At 51.1% G+C, this 21,675-nt stretch overlaps 1 protein-coding gene across 3 annotated transcripts in view; it reads right to left on the reverse strand.

Moving 5' to 3' along the window:
• PLXNA4 (plexin A4) overlaps nucleotides 1–21,675 on the reverse strand; it is a 527,428-nt gene that overhangs the window by 25,971 nt on the left and 479,782 nt on the right. For all 3 annotated transcript variants that reach the window (XM_058426822.1, XM_032761769.2, XM_058426826.1), the window contains exons 22-25: nucleotides 18,892–19,160; nucleotides 15,728–15,794; nucleotides 14,736–14,882; nucleotides 10,073–10,232 (exon numbers count right to left, since the gene is read on the reverse strand). In XM_058426822.1, the coding sequence (XP_058282805.1) occupies nucleotides 10,073–10,232; nucleotides 14,736–14,882; nucleotides 15,728–15,794; nucleotides 18,892–19,160 (643 nt within the window). The remainder of the gene's footprint in view (nucleotides 1–10,072; nucleotides 10,233–14,735; nucleotides 14,883–15,727; nucleotides 15,795–18,891; nucleotides 19,161–21,675) is intronic.

The following is a 21,675-nucleotide window of genomic DNA, read 5'->3' on the forward strand; positions in this document are numbered from 1 at the left end:
TGAACATCCCCTTCCCTGCAAAGTTTATGTAAATGATATCAACGCTGTAATCTATCCAACACCTAATTGTTTGATGTTACAAGGATATATTTACATCCCCATATTATTCTCATGGGCCCAAACACCTATAATACACGGACTTACTGATGGATCACACATGGAAATGGGAGGCTGTTTTTCATCAACCAAATCCCCACCACCATACTTGCTACAAATCACGTGTAGGTGGAGAAGTGCGCATTCCTATCTCAAAGTGTACACACATGAAAATCCATGTGCATGTCAGACACACATAAACTCATGCAGCACACACATGTATGAGCTCATGCACGCACACATACCATTCTCATGGACATACACCAGAAAGGAAAAACAGCCTCTTAAATTCAAATGCAACATGTGTTCCAGCCGAGAAGCCAGACATTTGGTTTCCAGGCAGCCCAGATCCTGCTCAATGCCTCTCAGATGCTGATACTTCTGAAATGTGCAAAGAATGCTGGGCTCGCTCAGAGTGTCGTTAGTTGCTAGATTAAGTGGCCTGGCAGTCACTGCTTGACCCACCAGGGATTTCTTCCTATGTCTCACAGAGCCACAGGTTCAGATTCTCTTCCTCATTTCCCTCCTGCCAAGGCTGGTCCATGACCAGCCACATTTGTGGCAGAGAGCACCAATTCCTCCCTGCATTGTGCATTTGTTGTGGTCTGTGCTGCCAACCCCATTTCACAGATGGCATGCCCTTTGGAATAGCAGGGATGCTCCTAAACTCTAAGCCCCTTGCCTCCAGTCCCTGGGCCTTCCCTGTTGCCTGATTTAGAGCTTAGCATCATGTCAGGTGGTCAAAGGAATGAAAGCATAGGGACTACATGCTTGCTCACTGGAGCAAGAAGTCTCTGGGGACCATCCATCCCTTAGTCCTGTGGATGTCACAGCTGGGATTGCTCATGGCGATTATGGTCTGGGGGGGTTAGACTAATGGGCAAAGGGGAAAATGCCTCACTGAGGTATCTGGTCACTAGCGTTTTTGCTTGTTATTGTGTTGTTTTTTTTCTTGAGTTTTTTTGTTTTGTTTTTTATTTTATGGAGGTATGCATGCATGCACTTTTGAGTGGTTGGGGCAAAGGAAGAGGAATCTCTCCAAGCTGGCCAGACAGCTGATGTGCTGTGCAGTTGGATGCTGGTGGACACCAGTCTGGGTTGGGGCGTATACGGCAGTGAGCCTCCCCCGCTTGCATGGTGAGCGGCACCTGGTTAAGTCAGAGGCTACATGGGGGTGGAGGAACAGCTTTGGGGCACAACACAAAAGGAAGCCAGCATTCTGCCTCCCTCATATTTGGGGTAGGGAGAGGGATGCAATGAACTCAGCTCTGGACACTAAGTCCTCTGGCTGGGCCCAAGGGAGTCTCCTCCACTGAAGTGACCATGGGGCTTGATAGGACTAGAAGAAGAAGGTGCCAGTGGAGAGACAGTCTCTAGCTTAGCAGCTGCAAGGGCACTCCTTGCTGATAAAGAATTACAGCACATCTCAGGAGCATCTGAATAAACCACATGGCCTGGTCAACTAGGCAATGAGAGTTGGTGACTGATTCTGGGCCCCAGGGCAGGTCTTCTTCCTTGATGCACAATTCCCCTTAGAGCTGTGCAGTGCACAGCCTAGGTGGCCATACTCAACAACCCTGGCTGAGTCATGCCCAGAAATGAGAATGAGAATGAAAGTCCACCTACCTCCATGCCCCTATCCAAAAAGACTGGGTAGGGCATAGTCATGTCTCCTTGGGAATTATCTCAAAAAGTCAGGAATGTTTCCCCAAAAGCCAATATGGAGAGAGGGGGCTGGAATCAAGGAGTACACTTAGCTTGCTTTTAGATCTCTCAAGCCTATTGTTTTGTTATCTCCCAGACAGAAAAAAATTGCTATGTGCTTTTTTTCTGAAATATCAGGAAGGTGAAAGAATAAGAAAGGAGAAAGAAGAAGAGAAGGAAGAAGAAGAGGAAAAAGAAGAGGAAGAAGAGGAAGAGGAGGAAGAGGAAGAGGAGGAGGAAGATGAGGAGGAGGAGAGGGGAAGAAGAGGAAGAGGAAGAAGAAAGTAGTAGTTGAAATTGTTGTTTTGTAGCATCTACAACTTAGTCCTGATGAAAGAGAGCCCAGAGTGACGGGCAGCTGGTGTGGGCAGCTCCATCCCTGAGGCTTTCAGGAAAGAAGCAAGGATCACAAGTAGCCCACCCAGCTGAACCCAGAATGGAGGAGAGAGGGTGGAGTATAACTGGCGGGCGGCTCCACATTCCCTGGCAAAGAATAATTCAAATAGGCTGACAAGGAAAGCCACTCCTTAATGTCACTCTTCTCTGCCCAAATTCCTTACTTTTACCCTGTTGGCCAGAACCCACTTTCACTTCCATACTTACCCGCCCTCCTTCCTTTCCTGAAACCCCTTCTTCAGGCCAGTTATGGTCTCTATTTTCCCTAGACTCATCACAGAATGTCTCAAGAAGATCAGATAGTGGGCATGGGCTCAGCTTTCTGGAGTGCTCTTGCACGACTTCCTGACCTTCTCTCCACAGAAGTCTGAGCCATAGAACTCTATTGAGTAAAGCAGGGGCCAGGAAAAGCCAAGGTCAAAGGCCATCGCAGGTGGCTTCCCTCTAGCCCAGGAGCAGTGCCCTCTCCTGAGCTGCATGGCTGGGTTCATAAAATCTCATCCCCACCCCAGAAGTAAAGATCCCAAGGTCAGGTTGAGTCAGCTGAGGATGAGACAACCCTGCCACCTTAGATAGGAAGGCCAGCACCCTGGTCCCCTCACGGTGTGCATGGCTGGCTGAATCAGCCTCAGGAGGCCCTCTGTGAGGGCAGTATCTAATTTTGTGCTTTGTTGCATATTCAATGTGTCCTTAGTTTTAATAACAGTAATGAAAATAAATAGAACCCAGGTCCCCCAGTGCTTGATCCAGCCTCTTTTCACCAGATGGGCTCCTTCTGTCTTGCCTATAAAAATGTTACTAAAAATATCTCTCTTTTGAGTCTCTACCTTGCTCCGTAGGAGGTGACCACATTAGGACAGCGAAGAGGCAATGTCATAGCTCAGCCAATGGCCAGCATTCTCCTGTGAAGGCTGAGCCTCTTGGGAATTTTTTGCCTGCCCGTGGTGCACAGTGAGAAGCTGGAAAATACCTCCCAGGCATCAAATGCTATGAGATGCTGAGCTCAGAGAGAGCCATAGCAAATCCTGGGGCAGGGTGACTCCTCACAAAGAAACACCTTCTCCTACAAAAGAGGACACCTACAGTCCCATCTCACAAGATGCATCTCCTGCAGTCTCTGTGGTGAGAATCCAGGTCCAGGAGGTGTTGCAGCTCCACACTCACTCATTCAGCAAAGAACACTTACCTACTGTGTGCCCCCAGTGTGCTGGGCATGGCCAGCTGGGCATGAGAGGTAGTTAAACAAGGAAATGGAATAAAACATAAGCCCTAGTCCTTGAAGACTCCTTGTGTGGAGAGGCTGTGCAAGAGCCCACTGGTCAGGGCAGGGGTGAGACAGGGAAGAGGAGCTGGTGGGAAAGGGCTGCCCAGGTTAAATTGTGAAGGACGAGTAGGTGTTTGCTGGCTGGCCAGGGGAACAAGTGTTCTGGTCCAAAGGTGGCACTCAAGTCGCAGTTCTAGGGAACGATGAGTCTGAGCAGGAGAAGGTTGAAAGGAGAGGCTGGAGAGGTGTAGGGAGGTCAGGAGCTAAGTTAAAAAAGATCCAGCATGCCATGCCAAGGTGTCTGGGGCTAAGCTGAGGCCATGGAGACACAGCGGGGAGGGGATAAGGAGAGGAGAGCATTATTAGAGGGACAAAGAGGCATGAGCCCTGTCGGGATGGCTGCCTTTGTCCAAAGCAGAAGTGGCAGCGAGGACCTAAGTGAAGGTAGTGGGGCAGGGGTGTGGGCTTCAGGGATGCTCAGGAGATGGCTGTGGAGATGGGTTTCAGGGATGCTCATGGGTGTGGGTTTCAGGGACGGTCAGAAGATGGCCAGGTCGTGCTTGCAGAGTCTCTAGGAAGGGGAGAGGTAGGGGGACCCTGGCTTGCCTCCAAGTGTGTGGAGGTCCATGTGATTGGCAGTGGGAAGCTGAGGCATAGAGAGGAAAGAGATCCTCCACAGGCCAACCTGGAAGGAGATGCTGGCATGGAGGACCCCATTGGCCTGGCTCTTGAAGAGTCCCCTACCCACCGGTAGGTGCCATGCTGAGAGGCAAACTCTCCCCAGGGAGCACAGCACCTGGTAGTTCTGGCCCTCACAGTGTAGACATGCAGGTGGGCCCAAGGGCACCCATACATGCACACACACACACACATGCACACACACACTCCCCCCACACACATGCACACACACACACCCACACACACACATGCACACACACATGTGCACACACATGCACACACACACATGCACACACACGTGCACACACACGTGCACATGCACCTCCTTTTACACCAGGCTGGGGACCCTTCAGGCTTTGTAATAACCCCACTTCCAGTCTTCCTATCATCATCTTTCCTCAGACCCATCCCAGGAAGCTTCAGGAAGGGCTGCTGAAGAAAGGAAAGGGTGGAAGGAGCCACTAACCAGGCTAGGCAGAGCCAGCAAAATCGACCTGCACAGTCCATGCAGGAGCACCTTCATGACCGCATGCCTGGACTTTCACCCTTGCCACCTTTCCTTACCTTGGGGGAACTGTGAACAGGTTCTCACTAGGAGCACACACCAGCACTGCACAGGGCCCACTCCACCCTCCAAACCCCGGGTGAAGAAGGAGGCCTGTCAGCAGGTGAAACCCAAGGAAACACCTGGCAGGGAGCCCTGAGACCTTCAACACCTGGCCACGCTGAAGTGCTGGGAGCAGGCACCAGAGAAGAGCTGGGAGAGCCAAGAGAAGATCAGAGTGTATCTGCTAAAAAGGTCAGAAAATTCACCTGGGAGCAGGAGGGGTGACATCTAAAAATGTTCTTTTTTTTTTTTTTTTTTTAAATTATTGTGACAGCAAGTTCCCAAATATAACATGATTGAACTATGACACCTGGTGCTTAAAAGAAGAAGTTCCTGAATAGAAGTGCATTATTTGCACTGAAGGTACTAGATCTCTGTAAACTGTTAAGTGCTGTGCACTGGTCAGTTGTTGCTATTTGGGAATGCCTGGAGAGCGAAAGGCAAAGGTAGGCTGAGCCCCGCTTCCTGATTTAAGAGAGACAAACTAGAACTTAGTAGATATTCCTGAATGTGGAACACAGGGCTCTGGCATGGCTCCAGGCGGTGTGGTGGGTCAAAGAAGAGTTTAGAAGGCAGGTGGTGTCAGTGGGCAGGAGGAAAGGTGACCTTAGCATTCATATGCATGGCACCAAGAGAAAATTGCTAGCTCTGACCTCTCTCGCAGCAGCTCTGCCCGGCAGCCGGATGCCCTGCTCCAGGCATCAAGCACAAAGGACAGACACACTCACAATCCAATTTGTTACATTTCCACCTTCCAGGGAGAGAGGGAGGTGAAATAAAAAAGAAAGAAAAATCCCATTATCTTTATCTGTCCTTCCCATCAGGTGCAGAGGAAAATGCAAACTGGGGAGACAGCTGCTGTGAACTCTTTATATTTCACTCAGAAGATAGTGTATCTTTTTATTGCCTACAGGAATTGCTTATTTGAAAAAATATATCCTTTCAGCTCACTCGACTTGAGCTGCAAGACAGAGAGAGGGTGGTGGAGTTCTGGGGGCTATTGATAGAGCATTTGCATTAAACTACAGGAATCTCTGGAGGTCACGGACAGTGGCAGAGGGGAGAGGAAATGGGCCGCAGAGGAAACTGCGTGTGAAGGGAATGGGAGTTCTCTCCACCTCCCTGCTGTGTAACCTGGGCCCAGGCACTGTGCTTCTCTGAGCTGCAGATTCTCCATCTGTGCAGGGGAAGAGAATGGCATCAATGATTTCCCTTGAGGAGTGAAGGGAGGAGGAAACAGAGCTCTTTAGTTCAGATAGAAAAATGTCCTGTCTCTGCTAGTCTGCTAAGAAGTGGGGAACTTCTCCTAGGCACCATGGCACCCCCATGCCTGGCACAGAGCTGGCCACAGGGTAGGATCTTCTTGTGTTTGTTGAAGAGTTTAGTGATGCAAACAGGTACCTACCCTGCCCAGATACCTGTGGGTGGAAAGGGACATTTTAAACCTGGTTGTGGGGACAGCCTCACGTGTAGCAGGGGTAGTGCTACCTGGGCACTGTGCCTTAGAGCTCTGCCTCAGTCCCAACTCCTCCCGCTGTGGTTGCTGTCCTTCCCCAGCTTCCAACAGATTGCAGTGAAGGTGGGCCCTGTGGTTCCTGGGATAGTTAATTCTATGTGTCAACTTGGCTGGGCCACAGTGCCCAGATATTTGGTCACACATTATTCGATATGTTTCTGTGAGGGTGTCTTTCTATGAGATTAACAATTATATCAGGGTGGATTTCGAATAAAGCAGATTTCTCTCCATAATTTAGGTGGGCCCCATCCAATCAGTTGAAGTCCTGACTAGAACAAAAGACTGACCTCCCTTGAGAAAGTGGGAATTCTGCCAACAGACGGCCTTCAGACTTGAACTGCAATGTTGACTCCTCCCTGGGTCTCCAGCCTGCCAGCCAACCCTGCAGATTTTCGACTTGCCAGCCTCCATAATCGTGTGACCGCTTCTTTAAAATGAATCTCTCTCTCTTTCTCTCTGTTTCTAGACATACACACACACACATACACACACACACACACACACACACACACACACACACACACCCCTTGTTGTTTCTAGTTCTTTGGAGAACCCTTACTAACATGGTTTCCCATCTTGGCTCCTTAAAGCCTGGACAAGTCTGGCGAGGAGTGCAGGGAGAGAAGTGGGAGAGCTCTGATGAGCTCCGAGGAGCAATGCATAGACATGTCAGGAGTGAGCAGTCAGGCAAAGCCAGAGGCCACAGTGATGATGACAGGCAGGAGCCACAAGCCAAGCAAGAGTGGGAGGGTTGGGCTGGATTTACTTGGGACAATGACAGGGTGGTGCCAAATGTCTTTGCTTCCTGCTGAGCTGGCCTGAGATGGGTGCTCCTGCCGTGCCAGGGCCTGCGCATCAGGAGAGGGAAGGCAGCCTTTGCTGGATGCCCTCAGCAGTGGGAGAAGAAAGCACAGCGGGTGCGGGGAGAAAGTCGGGGGGCATGCTGTGCTGTCTTGGCCCTGTCCAGCACATGGGGCTGAGTGAGTGCCAGTGTGCTATGCGTCCCTTTGGCATAAGTAGTCACACCTTACATTTGTAAATTGCTCTTAGGCTTTCAAAGCACTTTCACCTACATGATGGGAACAACTTGCCTTGCCTCTCTTTCCCCGTGGGGGCTGTGATTGAATAGTGTGGAAAAAGCATTTGGGTCTCTGAGGAGGCCCCATTTTTCTTGCGATGCAATCTAGCTTTGGTAAGAAGAAGCCTAGAGCTTTGCAGGCAGCTCCAAACTCTAGATTTAAAAGGAAAAAAAGGAACTTCTCAGAAGAGCACCCATCGTGGTCGAGCAGGGAGATGTTGCTGAGCAGCTCAGCATGATGCCCCTTCCCAGTGAGAGGGGGCCCTGAGGTTCAAACTGCCCCAGGCCTCTCTTTGTTTCTCTCTGTTATCTGTCCCTGGTGTGGGGATCTTATTCCTCCAAGTGTGGCCCAGCAGCAAATGCGATGGCAGAGGGATCCCCTCTGTTTGTTTGGGTGCCTGGAGCTTGAACAGTCATGGTGAGCACTGGAGACCTGTTTCCCCTGGGAAGTGGGTAGCCTTTCCCTGGCTTGCGCAGCCTCTAGCTGGGGAGACCAGCCACCCTTGGGCGGGTCCTTGTTGCAGAGCTGCCCTTGGGCTTCCTTTCATCATGGTGGGTGGCAGGAGCGACTGCGCCTGCTTTGTCTGCTGCTGTTTCTACTCCAGATAGTCTAGCACTCTGGCTTCAGGAGGCTTTGCATCCCATAAAAGACTTGCTTTGCTGGGCTTGCACTCCCAGGCTTTTTAAGGGACTCTCAGGACGAAGCTCACAGGGATGCCTTCTATGAGCCCCTCCATGGGAAATCACCTATTCTTAAGCACAGAAGCACACATCTCTTCATGCAGCTGCATGCAGGCGCTCCTTCTGTGTTCTGGCACATCTTTGCAATCTCAGCTTCCAGCATGAAGGAGCCTGCTCCTTCTTGGCCACACTCACAGCTCTCCCTCTTGGCCATACTCTGGCTGGACTCTCCTCCCACCTGAATTGCATTAAGGACCCTGGAAAGCTGAAGGTGCCCCTGCTATATGGCCCACAGATAAAACAAAGGAACAGTGAGTGCTAGCTGGTTCCACTACCGAACTCAATTCTCCCTGGAAAAACCCATTAAGGAGTATCCCACTCAATTGTTTGGATGTGGGGAACACAAAAATCCTCCTTCCAGGAACTGTTCTCTCTCCCACTGGTCCATAACAGTTTCCTCACCCCATGAGTCTGTGGGATCTTCACGGCAGCAAAAGCAAATCAAATGCATACAGACACACAGGTCTGGTCTGGCTCTAAGGGCACACATGTGAGCACATACCCACACCCCTCCCCACCACCATCACACATTGGCTTCCTCTGTGTCCCAGAAACAGCATACTCAGAGACACCTCCACAGTGGAGGGAGACACATGCTCACCCAATCTCCTTCCCTCAATGTCCAAGCTCAGAGCACAGGGCCAAACACCTTCAGCCAAGAGCCAACAGAGAGGATATGGGGTTAAATGAAGAAGTGAGAATTTAGAGGAGTTACTACAACTTCCTGATCCTAAGAATCTTTAGGCATCAGAATTCAGAGGGAGTTGGGGTGAGGCAGTGGGAGGCGATGATGAAAATTCCCTCTGGATTCTAGAAAATAGCATAGATGCCCGTCTGTCTTGGATGGCTTAGCCAAAGCCAGCTTAGAGGCCAGATGGATGGATTAGAGGCGTCTGAGGGGTCCTCCCACCACTATGTTGCCAGGAATCTCCAGATACGAGCACATACACACATCAATGCTTCTCCCTTCATGCCCAGCATCAACAAACAGGCACACTCAGTATCCTTGTATTATCCTCATAATCAGTGACAGCAGCCAGTACTTACTGAATGTGTATGATGGACCACACATGGCATTAAAGAGGCTTTTACATGCATGATCTCACTGAATTCTTACTACAAGGCAGACACTATGATTATCTCCATTTATAGCTAGGAAACTAAGGCATACACAGGTTACTTGACTAGGGTCACACAGCTAGGACTTGATGGCACCAGGACTCAAATCTAGATGTGTTTGATGCTGGCCCACAAGGCTGGAACCACTTCTCTTCCCCGCTGGCCTCTTCAGATCCTGGGGCTCCCCATAACGATTTCCCCAGGATGGCATCCTATGAAATGCTTATGCAAACCATAACTGGCTCTAAGTACAGGTGGCCCTAACCAGCATGCCCTTGTTTATAGAGGCTGGGAGATATATTCATGGAACATTCAGTTAAAATGTCATCCTTCTCCCCAGCAGGCTGTCATATCTCATTTTCCCTATACTTTCTCTCCATTCTCTATCACTGACCCAGATCCCTCAAGCTGTAGGTAGTCAGCAAAAATTATAGGCATGGAACTGAGCAGAAGGGAAGAGCCTCGGGCGACAACAGAGGCGGTGGCAGGACCTTGGGCCGCAGGAGCTCAGACTAGCGGACTCTGCCCTTAAATCCCCTTCTTTCCAGATATGACTCCTTCATTTCCCACTCCTCTGCTATTCAAAGGACCCCAGAGGCATATCCTGCCAGGCAGATCACCAACAGACTACCAAGTGGCCCGTGGACCCCTCTCTGCAAACTGTTCACTGACCAGCTCTGGTCAATTCCAAGCAGTCCAGGAAGGTAACCCCATGGGCTCCTGGCGGGGGTCCGGCCATGCCTGACTCCCTCCAGCCAGTGATTATCCCCCTCGGATCTCTACCCCAGCCCTGCTTCTGCTGACAGGAGAAGGAAGGTGAGGTGTGTTCAGGACCAGCCACAAGGACAGCCCCTGGGTGGGCAACCTACTCACCCAGATCCATATCTGCAGCTTTGGGCCGATGGGAGCAAGGCACATTCTTGAAGATGGCATCCAGAATCTTCTCCTTAACCTGAGTGATGGTGTCACAGTTTAGGATCTTTACTGGGACCTCTGGGCTGTTGGCACTGTCTGGGCTGACACAGCTCAGGACCTGAAGGAAAGGTGGGGAGAGGAGGCATATGAAATGGGGTAGCAGGGAAAGCTCCTAGATCCCCAGCAGCACCCTGGGATCCCGTCCTGAATGGCTAGTCCTCTCCAGTATGGGCTGGGGAGGAGTAGGGTGGCTCCAGGCCATCTGTGCTCCCACCAAGCCCACTGCCCTTTCCTGTCCGGGCAAGCAGGACAATGCCTTGGCTTCAATGTCCTTGAGGGAGTGCGAGCTGCACACTTCACTCCCTGTCAGAACAAACTTCATTAAAATCCTGATTTTTCAAAGGGACAATGCCCAAGCATGTGGAAGCAGTGAGGGGAAATTTGTAACAGAACAGACACCAATGCATGCATGCACATGTGCTATCTCTCTCACGTGCATGCAGGAAGCAGTGTCGCAGCGGCACACCCAGACCCTCGCCCACCTCTGAAACCCCCTGCCCATCCATGTGTGTCTGTCTCCTTCTTGTCACTCCTCGGGGACACACACACAGAACTAATAGGAATCTGGCTTCTTTCTCCAAAGATTTCACAAGCTTCGATTTTTGTGAAGGTTTCATTTGCCTGATTAGAGGTTGGCAAATCTATAAGACACAATGTATTCTTTAAAAATAAAAAGATGCCCTTTAAAGATTGCAGGTTCGGGACACCTGAGATTCTTTCCCGGCCCTGAACTTGAACTCCTGTGTTGGGGGAAGAGGCGACTGCATAGTTCAGGGCCTCCATTTCTCCTTTTGGAACTAGTAGGAAAAGTTAAAACTCTGCTTCACCAAATTATTTTTATTTTTTTCCTTTAAAAAGTTCTGGGCTTTTCCTTTAAAAAGAACAAGGCTTTTCTTCTCCTGCCGTTCTCACAGTGGGATCTTTCTACATCGACGGCACCGTGTGGGCTCCTGGGTGGACTGGAGGGGAACGGGGTGGGTGCTGTGGGTACTGGAGTAAGTGAGGGCACAAGATCCAAGGCAGAGAGGCTGGGCATCCCAGGGGTACTGATGCCAAGTGGCCCTCCCCTTCTGGGCTCCCGAACTCTCCCTCGGGCCCCGCTGCCAGAGAGCCCTCTGTGTGTCTCTCTCCTTCTCAGAACTTTCACTCCCTCTGTGCCCCCATAAGCATTTCCCAATTGTCCCATCTGGTTTGCAGAGCCAGACAGCAGTCTCTCTCCCACTCCACCCCCTTCTTGCTCCATGTGGTGGCAATCAGAACCCTGGGCTCTGGGCACCTGCCTTTCATTAGCAACTTGACTGCTATGAGCTCAAACGGGAACATGCTTATTCTATTAAGAAGGGGAAGAAAAAAAAACCTGAAATCTATAAAACCAAACTCTCCCCCTCAAAATGCCCTAACCTGAAAACAATGGTGGAGAGACCTCTGCATCGAGCGCTCCATGTGTGCCTCCTTCCAGCTCTCCCCTCCTTCTAAGATCCTTCTGGCCCCTTCCCTCTGCTCAGCAGCCAAGCAAAGCCTGACCCTTGGGCTGTTCTGGCAGACCCTGCTGTCCTGTCCTCTGGGCCCTGGTGGGGCAGCTCAGCCTTCCCAAGACAGCAACACAGCTTGCCCTGGGCTTCCTCCTCTGAGGGACCCATGAGGCAGAGGCTGCCACCTAAATGTAATCTCCTGGCATTTCTAGTTGTCGCAGGAATTCAGCGTGGCCTCATGAGAACAACTCCATGGTGCACTTCAGGGCAGGAGTTGACATTCTAAAGTGGAAGCAGTGGCCCCACAGAAGGACAGAGCCCCGGCCACTGGCCAAGCCAGAACTCCACCCACAGGTTCCCTTCCCCCATGCTCCTTGGCTAGTTTGTGAACAAGCTGCCTCATGATTTCTCTGCCAGGGAAGTGCCTCTCAAACACTGACGTGAATACAAGCACTTGGGGGCTTTGTTGAGATACAAAATCTGATCTAGGAGGTCTGGGATGGGGCCTGAGATTCTGCATTTTTCCAGGTTCCCAGGCAACTAGCTAGTGCTCCCAGGTTCCCCGGTGGGCATGTAGCACTCTAGCAGGCTTCCAGGTGCATATCTAGAACTCCAGCAGGCTCCCGGGCGGGCACCTAGCGCTCTGGCAGGCTCCTGGGCAGGCACCTAGTGCTCTGGCAGGTTCCCGGGCGGGCACCTAGCACTCTGGAAGGCTCCCAGGTGGGCATTTAGTGCTCTGGCAGGCTACCAGGTGGGGCGACTCGCATTGCCTGGCTCCAGGCTCCACGTGGGTACCTAGTGCTCTAGTGGGCTCCTAGGTAGGCATCTTGCACTCTGCACCCAGATGTTGCTGATGTTGGTACTGGGGTGCTCCCACTAGCATGGTCCTTGGCCACACCAGTCCAAGCTCCAGCATCAATCCAATAAATCACTAAACCCCTAGAGACACACCTGACTGCAAAGTGGTACACTCGCTTTCCCCCCAAGCCTCATAGAGCCTCTTTGTGGTTATCTCTCCTGCCCAAGACAAGGCTACTTTTAGCAGGCCCATAGCACTCTGGGCTCCTCCAGCCACCGCCAACTTCCAGGACTCGTCTGCACGCCCTGTGTGCTGTTATCCTGCACGATTTCTTGCCATCTGTCCACACCCTGAGGGGGCTGCTCCCCTGCACATGTGCAAATACCTTCCCCAGGCCTGAAGGCGGCTATTAAAGCTCACTGTGGCTGTTTCTTCTCCAGGCAAAACAACCGCAGTTTCTTTCCTCTTTCCTCACTGCTCCTGTCCTCAAGTGTTCCCACCTAAATGGATACTGGTCCCTGAACCACCCCAATTTCCTCACGTTCTCTGTAAGTTGTGGCACCTGAAATCAGCTCAGTGCACTACGGTACTGTGGCCTCTGGAACAAAGGATGTTGCAATTTGGGGACACAACATTATTACAACTCATCGTGTTGGATTCAATATTGGGAGGGTGCTGAGGAGACAGGAAAGAAAGGGAGTGGAACGGGTGAGACAGGGTGGAAGACATTTACGCAGTAGTTCTATCTCATTAAGAAATCCATTCAGGTCTCTATTTTTGGAAGGGTTTTCCCCCCCTTTTCCATTTTAATCGGAGCCTCTCTCTCTCTCCTTCCAAGCAGACGGTAACTGCCAGAAAGCAGGGGCCTCATTCACAGGCTGCTCCTTTGAATCTTCATAACGGAGCCAATCCCCACAAATCTGTTCAGACGTCTACTGGGATTCCCGGGGCTTTTGGAAAATGAGAGTGGGATAGGTGGATCATGGTCGCAGCCTTCCCAGCCAGCAGGGATGGCTTTGTTCAGAGGTGGGAACTGCCTCCCCAGCTAGCCACAGGGTCTGGAATTTTCCCTCAGCTCAGAGCAGTTGGAGGGGTTGTCTGAGAATCACACTCCCTCCCAGTCCTACCATGCCCCAGCCTGCTGTGGCTCCCTCTCCCCACCACTGCGCTTGAACTTCCTTCTGTTCCCCGTCCTCCTCGTTCCCTTCTGTCTCTCTTGCCTCCATTCTTGGGTGCCACATGCATATCACCCCCAACACTCAGCTTTTATCTTTTCATACTCCCTCCTTCCAAGTCCTCTCTTTCTCAGAGAAAAAGGGCTGGTTGGAGATCATAGTGATCTCCAAAAAATCCTGAGAGTGAGCTCCCTGGGTTTGAAAGGATAGTGAGCAGTGAGTGGATGCACGGTGACAGTGGGGAGAGGCAAGCGGGGCCTGTGTGACCAAGCACTAGTGCATGAGTATGACGCGGGCTTCACTGCCTGTTCATCTTGTCCCATTTGATCCTCTGCACAGCTTCACTCTGAGCAACTGTGATTATCCCCACTTTAGTCGGTTCTGTTGGTGTTCTCATTTTTTCTGATAAAGAGACCCAAACTCAGAGAGATTAGGGACCTGCCCCAATTCACCCTGTTGGTCGAAGGCAGAGTCGGGGCTCAAATCCAGGTCTGTCTGATCCCAAAGGCCATGCTCTTGAATGCTAAGCCTTGGTGCCTCCTAGGGTAGCTGTTTTTGTCAGATGAGGGAGCCTGACCTTGATGGAGGGGATCCCCACGTTCCTTCGGCAAATGCCTTGCACCACTAGGCCACCTTGGCCTTGCGTTATACAGCCCGGGTCACAGTTGTATTTGAACTTAGAGCAGAAGGCAGTGTGGGCTTTAGAACTATGAGGAACTCTTTCTAGCTTCCTTTCCTCTCTGTCCCCCACTCTCCGCCTGCACGGACCTCTTCTGTAAAGTGTTGACTCTAAGCTGGGAGGACAGAAGAGGAGTTCACCCGGGTCAAGGGCTATGACCCTATAACTGGTGTGGCCGGAAACCCCCAGTTCATTGGCTGAAGTGTCGCTTGAATGTGTCTGAGCTACTGGTCCCCAAATCCAAATGCCCTGGTGAAACAGAACAGAGGAAGTCTAGGGTGATGGACACAGAGGGAGCACCTGGCTGGGCCCACACAGCAGACACACCTGGAGAGGTGGCTATTCAGCCTTTCAGCCATCCCCTCTGCTGAGCAGGGCTACCCAGGACCGAAGCCTGCCTGTCAAAGCCCCAGGGGAAACAGACGGGTGGGCTCACCAGGGTTTTGTAGTCAATCTGCTGGCGGATGAGCTTGTCCTCACTCAAGGAGTAGCGGGCCTCGCCCGTGATGGCGTCAATGGGGCCCTTCTCCATCTGCTGCTTGATGGCACAGAACAGGGAGAAGAGGGGCTCCCCGGCACACTCCTGGAGGTGAGAAGAACGTCATTAGGAGGAGCTCCTGGAACACTGGAATGCACCCCCAGTCCCTGCTTCTCCAAAGGGCTGCTTCCATCCCCTGCCAACTTCCCCCACCTGCCCCCACCTGCTTTTATACTCAGCTCTTCAATCTCCTTCTTTCCAACTCCTCATCCTTCAGGCTGGCATTCCTCCTGGCTCTTTGGATCACAGGGTCTTCCCCCATTCTACCCATTTCTCCTTTCCTACTGCCGCCTCTCCAGGGCTCTTTCTTCCTCTCCCGCTCCCCTCCCCTCCTGCCCTCCTCTCTGCTCCCCCTCCCCGCCTCACCCCGCTCTTTCAGAGGCCCCATCCAAAGGCAGAGGTCAGTCCTGGGTGGCACGAACTCCTTAGAACATAAGTTAATAATTGGAAGCTGAGCCTCTTCCACCTCCCAGGCGCATCTTTGGCTTATCTGCCGCAACATGCGGCTTCTGCACCGGCCGGGGGGCCTTATCAGCCTCAGTAAGTCTGGGGCTGGGAGAGGGAAGAGGAAAAGCAGAGAAATAATGGGCAAATTGTTTTTAACTTCAAAGGAGGATTCAGCTTTAGGGACCATGCAGGGCCTCTCAGGGCACATCTATCCCTTGCCAGGCGGGAGGAAACTAGCCTCGGGAAGACTGTGTCTTTGGAGCTATGATGGACTGCAGGCCTCTGTCTTCCTAGACAGTCCATGATAAGGATGAATTCCATTTCTTGTGGGGTTATAAGAGCCAGGCCCAGTAAGGGAGGACTGAGGGTTGTGGAGCAATCCCCAGTCAGGCTGCAGGGAATGAACGAGGCAGGGCCAGAAATACGTCCACATCCAACCCTACCTTGAGGAACTTGTAGAGGAGGAAAGTGAACCAATTGGTCAGCATCTTCTCAGCCACTGACTCAGTCCTGTTAGCAGTCACCGAGGGAACCAATGGAACAAGACAAAGAAAGAGGCAGCTGGTCAGAGCCCATGGGCTGGGAAGGGCAGGGGAGGAATTGTGCATTGATCTTGCTGCTTCTAGCGTTTAGGCCAAACCTTGTGATCCTAATGAATATAAGAGTTTCATGGACTCCTAGACGCCCCCATAATGGCAAGACAAGCTTTTCCTACAAAGCTGGAAGATGACATTTTGGGCATCAGACTGTGGGTGGGTTTTTGGCTGGAACACCTTAGAGCACCGCTGTCCAATTGCACGTTCCGTGATGATGAAAATTTTCTCTACCTGCGCCATCTAATATGGCAGCCACCAGCCACACACAGCAACTAAGCATTTAAAATGTGGCAGCATGTCTGGGGAACTGACACTGAACCTTATTTTTAGCTAATTTAGATTTAAATAGTCACATGTGGCTTATAGCTATCCTATTAGGTAGTATAACCTTAGAGAACTTTATAGGCTAGTTGTGTTCTTTTGGGTGAAAAAAAAAATCCCAAATTCTGGGGAGGTACCAATTTGGCAGGGAATAGGAATAAAGGTGGCAGGAGAAGGATCCATGTCAGAAGGCCAGATGGCCAAACTGAGTCTACAGCCTCAGCTAAAGGCTCCTGGCATTCGCAGCAGCATAAAGTCATATACCCAGCTCAGCCCAAGCCGTGTTAAAACTGTCCTATTGCAGCTGGGCACGGTGGCTCTCGCCTGTAATCCCAGCACTTTAGGAGGCCAAGACAAGCAGATCATGAGGTCAAGAGATCAAGACCATCCTGGCCAACATGGTGAAACCCCCTCTCTACTAAAAACACAAAAATTACCTGGGCGTGGTGGCACGTGCCTGTAACCCCAGCTACCTGGGAGGCTGAGGCAGGAGGATCGTTTGAACCCAGGAGGTGGAGGTTGCAGTGAACCAAGATCTTGCCACTGCACTCCAGCCTGGTGATAGAGTGAGACTCCGTCTCAAAAACAAACAAACAAAGAAACAAACAAGAAACTGTCCTATGGCAAAGGATTCCACATCCTTTGGAACTTCCTTGGGAGCCCTTCCAGAGTTTCATTTGCAATGACAGAAAGTTCATTCTTGAGTCTAACTTGCATCTTTCATGCTACAACACAAGCCCATCCACTCTTTTACTTTGGAAATGAAGATGCAGCAGCAGTGTAGTCAGCCCAAGGACATTCTCAGTTGCATCCATTCAGAGAAAACAAATTACGTTCAAACTTGCACTAAGCATGCGGCCAGCTCCAGAAAGAAACTAGCCCATCCAGGTAAGTCTGGATAGAGTTTAAAGTTGCAGTTGCCAGAAAATGCTAATAACTAAAATCCCAAGGTAGCTGGGAGGCCACCAGCACAAAATGAAGCTGGTAAGAGAAAAGAAGAAGGAACATTGAAAGGAGGTGGGCAGCCAGGGGCAAGAAGAAGAAAAGGAAAGGAGGCCAGAAGGAAGCAAGAGCATCTAGGAGAACAGGAACGGAAAACAAGGGGAGGAGACACAGAGGCAGAGCGAGACCACGCCGGGAAGTTGTCGGTGGGAGCTCTGGCAGGCAGTGGCAACCCTAGAATTATGCCAGTGGGTGGCTGCGTGGTGAAAGTAAAACAAAAATCAAAATGATCTACCTTGCTGTTTCCAAAGCTGTCTGCTGGCTCTTATATGCAGCAGACTTTTGCAGCTGTGCAGGCAAATGCCCACTGCTCCAGGAAAAAGCCTGAAGTAAACACTTCTGAAAGCCAAATCTATCTGCTGGATAAAGTGGGAGCCACTGAAGCCCAGCCTGAGACCCAAAGACCAAAGATGGAAGTCTGGGGGACAGGCAGACAGCAGGCAGACAGCACATGAGTGGTCTAGGAAGAGGGCTGGACATAATGACATGACGTGGGAGTTTTCTAACTTCAGATATGCCAAGGCCAAAAGTATTGGAATAATGGCCTAGAGGAGAAATGGCCTTCGAGTACACAGAAAGTTCAAACAGAAGCACTGATAGAGTGAGAGAGTCTCTAGTTCCTATAAGGCCAAAGTCACAGGATAAGGTTATGTCTTCACATAGGACCTTTAAGGTTTCAACAGTGTCAAGTTTGAGGCCTCCAGGGTGTTGAGTGGTGGACTCTGGGCCCATTTAGAGCCTACAGCAGGTGCCAGGAAACACTTGCTGGGCTGCGCTGGGTGAGACATCACCAAAGGACTTTCCTTCAGTGCTTCTCAAACTTTAATATGGATTGGGATAAACTGGGTTTCTCATTAAAATGCAGGTTCTGATTCAGCGGGTCTGGGAGGGCCTGAAATTCTGCATTTATTTATTTATTTTTAAATTTTTTTTTTAGAGACAGGGTCTTGTTCTGTTGCCCAGGCTGGAGTGCAGTGGTGAGATCATGGCTCACTACAGCCTCAAACTCCAGGGCTTAAAGGATCCTCCTGTCCCGGCCTCCAGAGTAGCTGGAACTTTACAGGTGTGCACCACCATGCATGGCTAATTTTTATATTTTTATTTTTGTAGAGATGAGGTCTATATTGCCTGCTATGTTGTCCAGGCTGGTCTTGAACTCCTGGCCTCAAGAGATCCTCCTGCCTTGGTCTCCCAAATTGTTGGGATCATAGGCATGAGCCACTGCACCTGGCCTGCGATTCTGCTTTTCTAACAAGCTCCAATGTGCTCTCGATGCTGTCCCCTGCCACCTGATGGCATGAGGGCACAGGTCTTCTCTCCTAATCCAACTTTGGACTTAGATAAGGCCAGAGGATGGTCTAAGTGACTTCTGAAGATTCCATGAGAGGAGATTGCAGTAGACAGGGTCAAGATTAAGTAGAAGGGCAGAGAAGGAAAAGTGGAGATTTGACACAGGGGCAAGAGAACAAGAGGGTGAGCCAACAAGTCCACGCATCGTTGACTCCTGAGGACAGTGGACAGGTTCTTCTAAGGGGGCCTGCAATGTAGCCCTGGCTCTGGGCTAGTTAGTGACTTGAACTTGGGAACATGGCTGCTCTCCTAGGAGCTCTACCCCAGTCTCCCTGCAAGGCACGGTGAGCCAGGTGCATGGCTAGGCTGGAGCAGGGTGCCTCAGACTGTACCCTCACCTCCTGAGCAGCAGCTTGGGGTGGTTCTTGCTCTCCAGGTTCTTGTCAATGAGGTCGGCCAGCAGCTGCTTCAGCACATCAGTGGCATACTCCAGCTTGCTCTGCAGCACGGTCATGATGAGCGAGGCCACGTTGCCACGATCGCGCATGGAGAAGCTACGCTGGGACTCGAGCGTGCGGATGAAGGACAGCAAGAACACCTTGTTGTTGATGAGCTGGGCGAAGAGCTTCAGGCCTTTCTCCACACGCTCCTGCCGGTAGCCCGGGACCTGCAGAGAGACCTAGGAGTCGTGATGCCATTGGCAGGGTGGGGAGCTCAGTGACCTCCCCACGGGACGGCTGTGCCCATACCCATGACCCTCTCATCCACCAATTAAGCCACAGTCCAGCTGGCTAATGCTGTCAAGCCCTTAGCACTGAGTTAAATATCTGATTAACCTCCATTGCAGCCTCTAGTTTAGAGATGGATCAATTGAAGCACAGAGAGAGCATCACATGGTTAGTAAATGGCGGGGCTAGGATGGCACTCACTTCTGCCAGACTCGAGCTCTTCCCTGATGGTGACGTAGAGTTGATGAGGGCCCCTGTGCCATGGCAGAGCACCTCACAGTCCCTGTGGGGGAATTCCAGGTGCCCAGGGCTGTCGTGGTTTACACCCTGAGAATCCCCAGCCCTGAGCCTGGGACTAACCTAATGCCCACCCCTTTCCAGCTCTAGGGGGGCTGTTGATACACCAGTGGCCTCAGAGTCAGGACATCTGGGTTCCACGTGGATTCTGATACCACCTTGCTGGGTAACTCTGGGTAAGTCTCTTTCCTTCTCTGGGGGCCCAAGTTTATCCACATGATAAAAAGGGAAGATTGAGCCCAACAGTCTCTAAAGAACTTCCTAACTCTAGCATTTGCTGTTTTCTTAGGGACTCTTTCTAAGACCCTGCTCTATGCAGGGGAAGAGGAAGAAGATGGTCTTATCTTCCTGCCTCCGTTGTCTGTTCATTGGGAGATCTCTGCAAGGGTGTGCCATTCACTCAGCAAACACGAGTCGATGACTCAGGTAGGCATGGAAGACCCACCTCTGAGATGTCCAAGGGTGTGCATTGCAATCCTGTCAGTAATAGCTCCAAACTGGAAACACTCAGATGTCCAGCAACAAGAGAACAGGTGGAGGAACTGTGGTGTATTCCACCCAATGGATAGCACACAGCAATGAGAATGAATGACCTATTGCTACACACAATAACAGGATGGGTCCTGAAAATGTAGTGAATGAAAAAAGCCAGATGCTAAAGAGGGCATAGTCTTCATAGAATACCATTTAAATAAAGATTTTAAAAGCAGATAAAATTAATCAATGGTTGTAGAGAAATGACTGCTCTAGGGGATGGCTGTAACTAAAAGGGGGCAGCCCGGGACTCCTGGGGGACTGGCTGTGTTCTGCTTGGTGCCAGCTTGATGGGTGCCCGCTTGATGGGCATGTTCACTTGGGGAAAAGTCATCGAGCTGCACGCTGACAATTTGTGCATGATTTGTATGCATGCTTCTGTTAAACCAAAAAACGTACTTAAAAGGTCAGCTATAGGATCTGCCCCCAAGGGGGAGCTTCTGAGAACACTGCAGGGTGTGTCTCCTGAAGTGGGGCACTGAAGGAGGCCTGGAGTGGGAGGGACAGCCTGGGGAGATGCCTTCGGAGCCATGTCTTGAGGGCTCTGTCTCCCCAAGGGGGTGGATACCTCAGTTCTTTGAGAAGGAGTGTCATGTATACAGCAGTAACGAGCCTGGTTTCAGAGTCGGTCATGCTTGGGTTTAATTCTGTCACAGTCATTTCCAAGGGCCCTTAGTGACTCAGTTTCTTCACCAGCAAAATGAACATAATGATAGCTAATATTGATATAGCTCTAACTCCATACTGCTGTTCTGTGTGCTTTAGAAATACCGACCCACTTAATGCACACAGCACCAAAAAGGTAGGTTTGTTACAATCCCCATGAGGGACCCTGTGAGGATAAGGGGCTTCACAAAGCCCCAAGACAGAGAAGGGCGAAGGGAGGTCATAAATCCAGGCACTTGGCACCTCTTTCCACCATCTCCAGGGACCCTGATGTGAACTGAAAGGAGAGAGTGTATGAAAAGCTGATGCACACCCCAGCTCCTAAACAGCAGCTCCATCCTCCTGCTCTACTCTTGAGGTTTTAAACTGGGGAAAATGGAGATGGCCAGAGAAAGCCTTGTTTAACCAAAGTTGCAGAGGGTGGCAGAACATTCATGATCCTCATTACCAATTCCCTGTGTTCCAGGCTCAGGGCAAGGCACTGGCAGGAGGCCGGGTTCAGTCAGACCCAGGCCCTGTCCTAAGAAGTTCAACCAGGAGGCCAGCCCCAGCAAGTCCGGAGATCCCTTCCATAGTGGAGCTCTGTGAGCCAGCCCTGCACCCTGCACAGAAGGGCTCTCATTGAAACCTCCAACTAGCCCGGCATCAGTAGCTCCTATGGATCTGGAAGCTGTAGGAAACGTGTGTGTTTCCAAATCAGGTTCATTTTCATTTCTCTCACTGTGGTGCTGGTCCTTGGAGGGCCTGTTATCAGGAGACAGATGGGAACAGCCAGAGACAAACAGGCTACAGCAGGCCACAGCCCCTGCTGGTGAACCCCTCACCTTTGGAGGTAGGACTAGCCTCTGCTTTCTTCATGCCTGCCTTCCCCAGTTCTCCCCTTCACTGGGGGCTGATGAGGGAAGGACAGCTTTACCTTGCCATCAGCCCAGGCCTCAATCTGCCCATTTATCGGTC

The sequence above is a fragment of the Hylobates moloch genome, unplaced genomic scaffold (assembly GCF_009828535.3).
Source record: "Hylobates moloch isolate HMO894 unplaced genomic scaffold, HMol_V3 SCAFFOLD_1, whole genome shotgun sequence".
NCBI lineage: Eukaryota > Metazoa > Chordata > Mammalia > Primates > Hylobatidae > Hylobates > Hylobates moloch.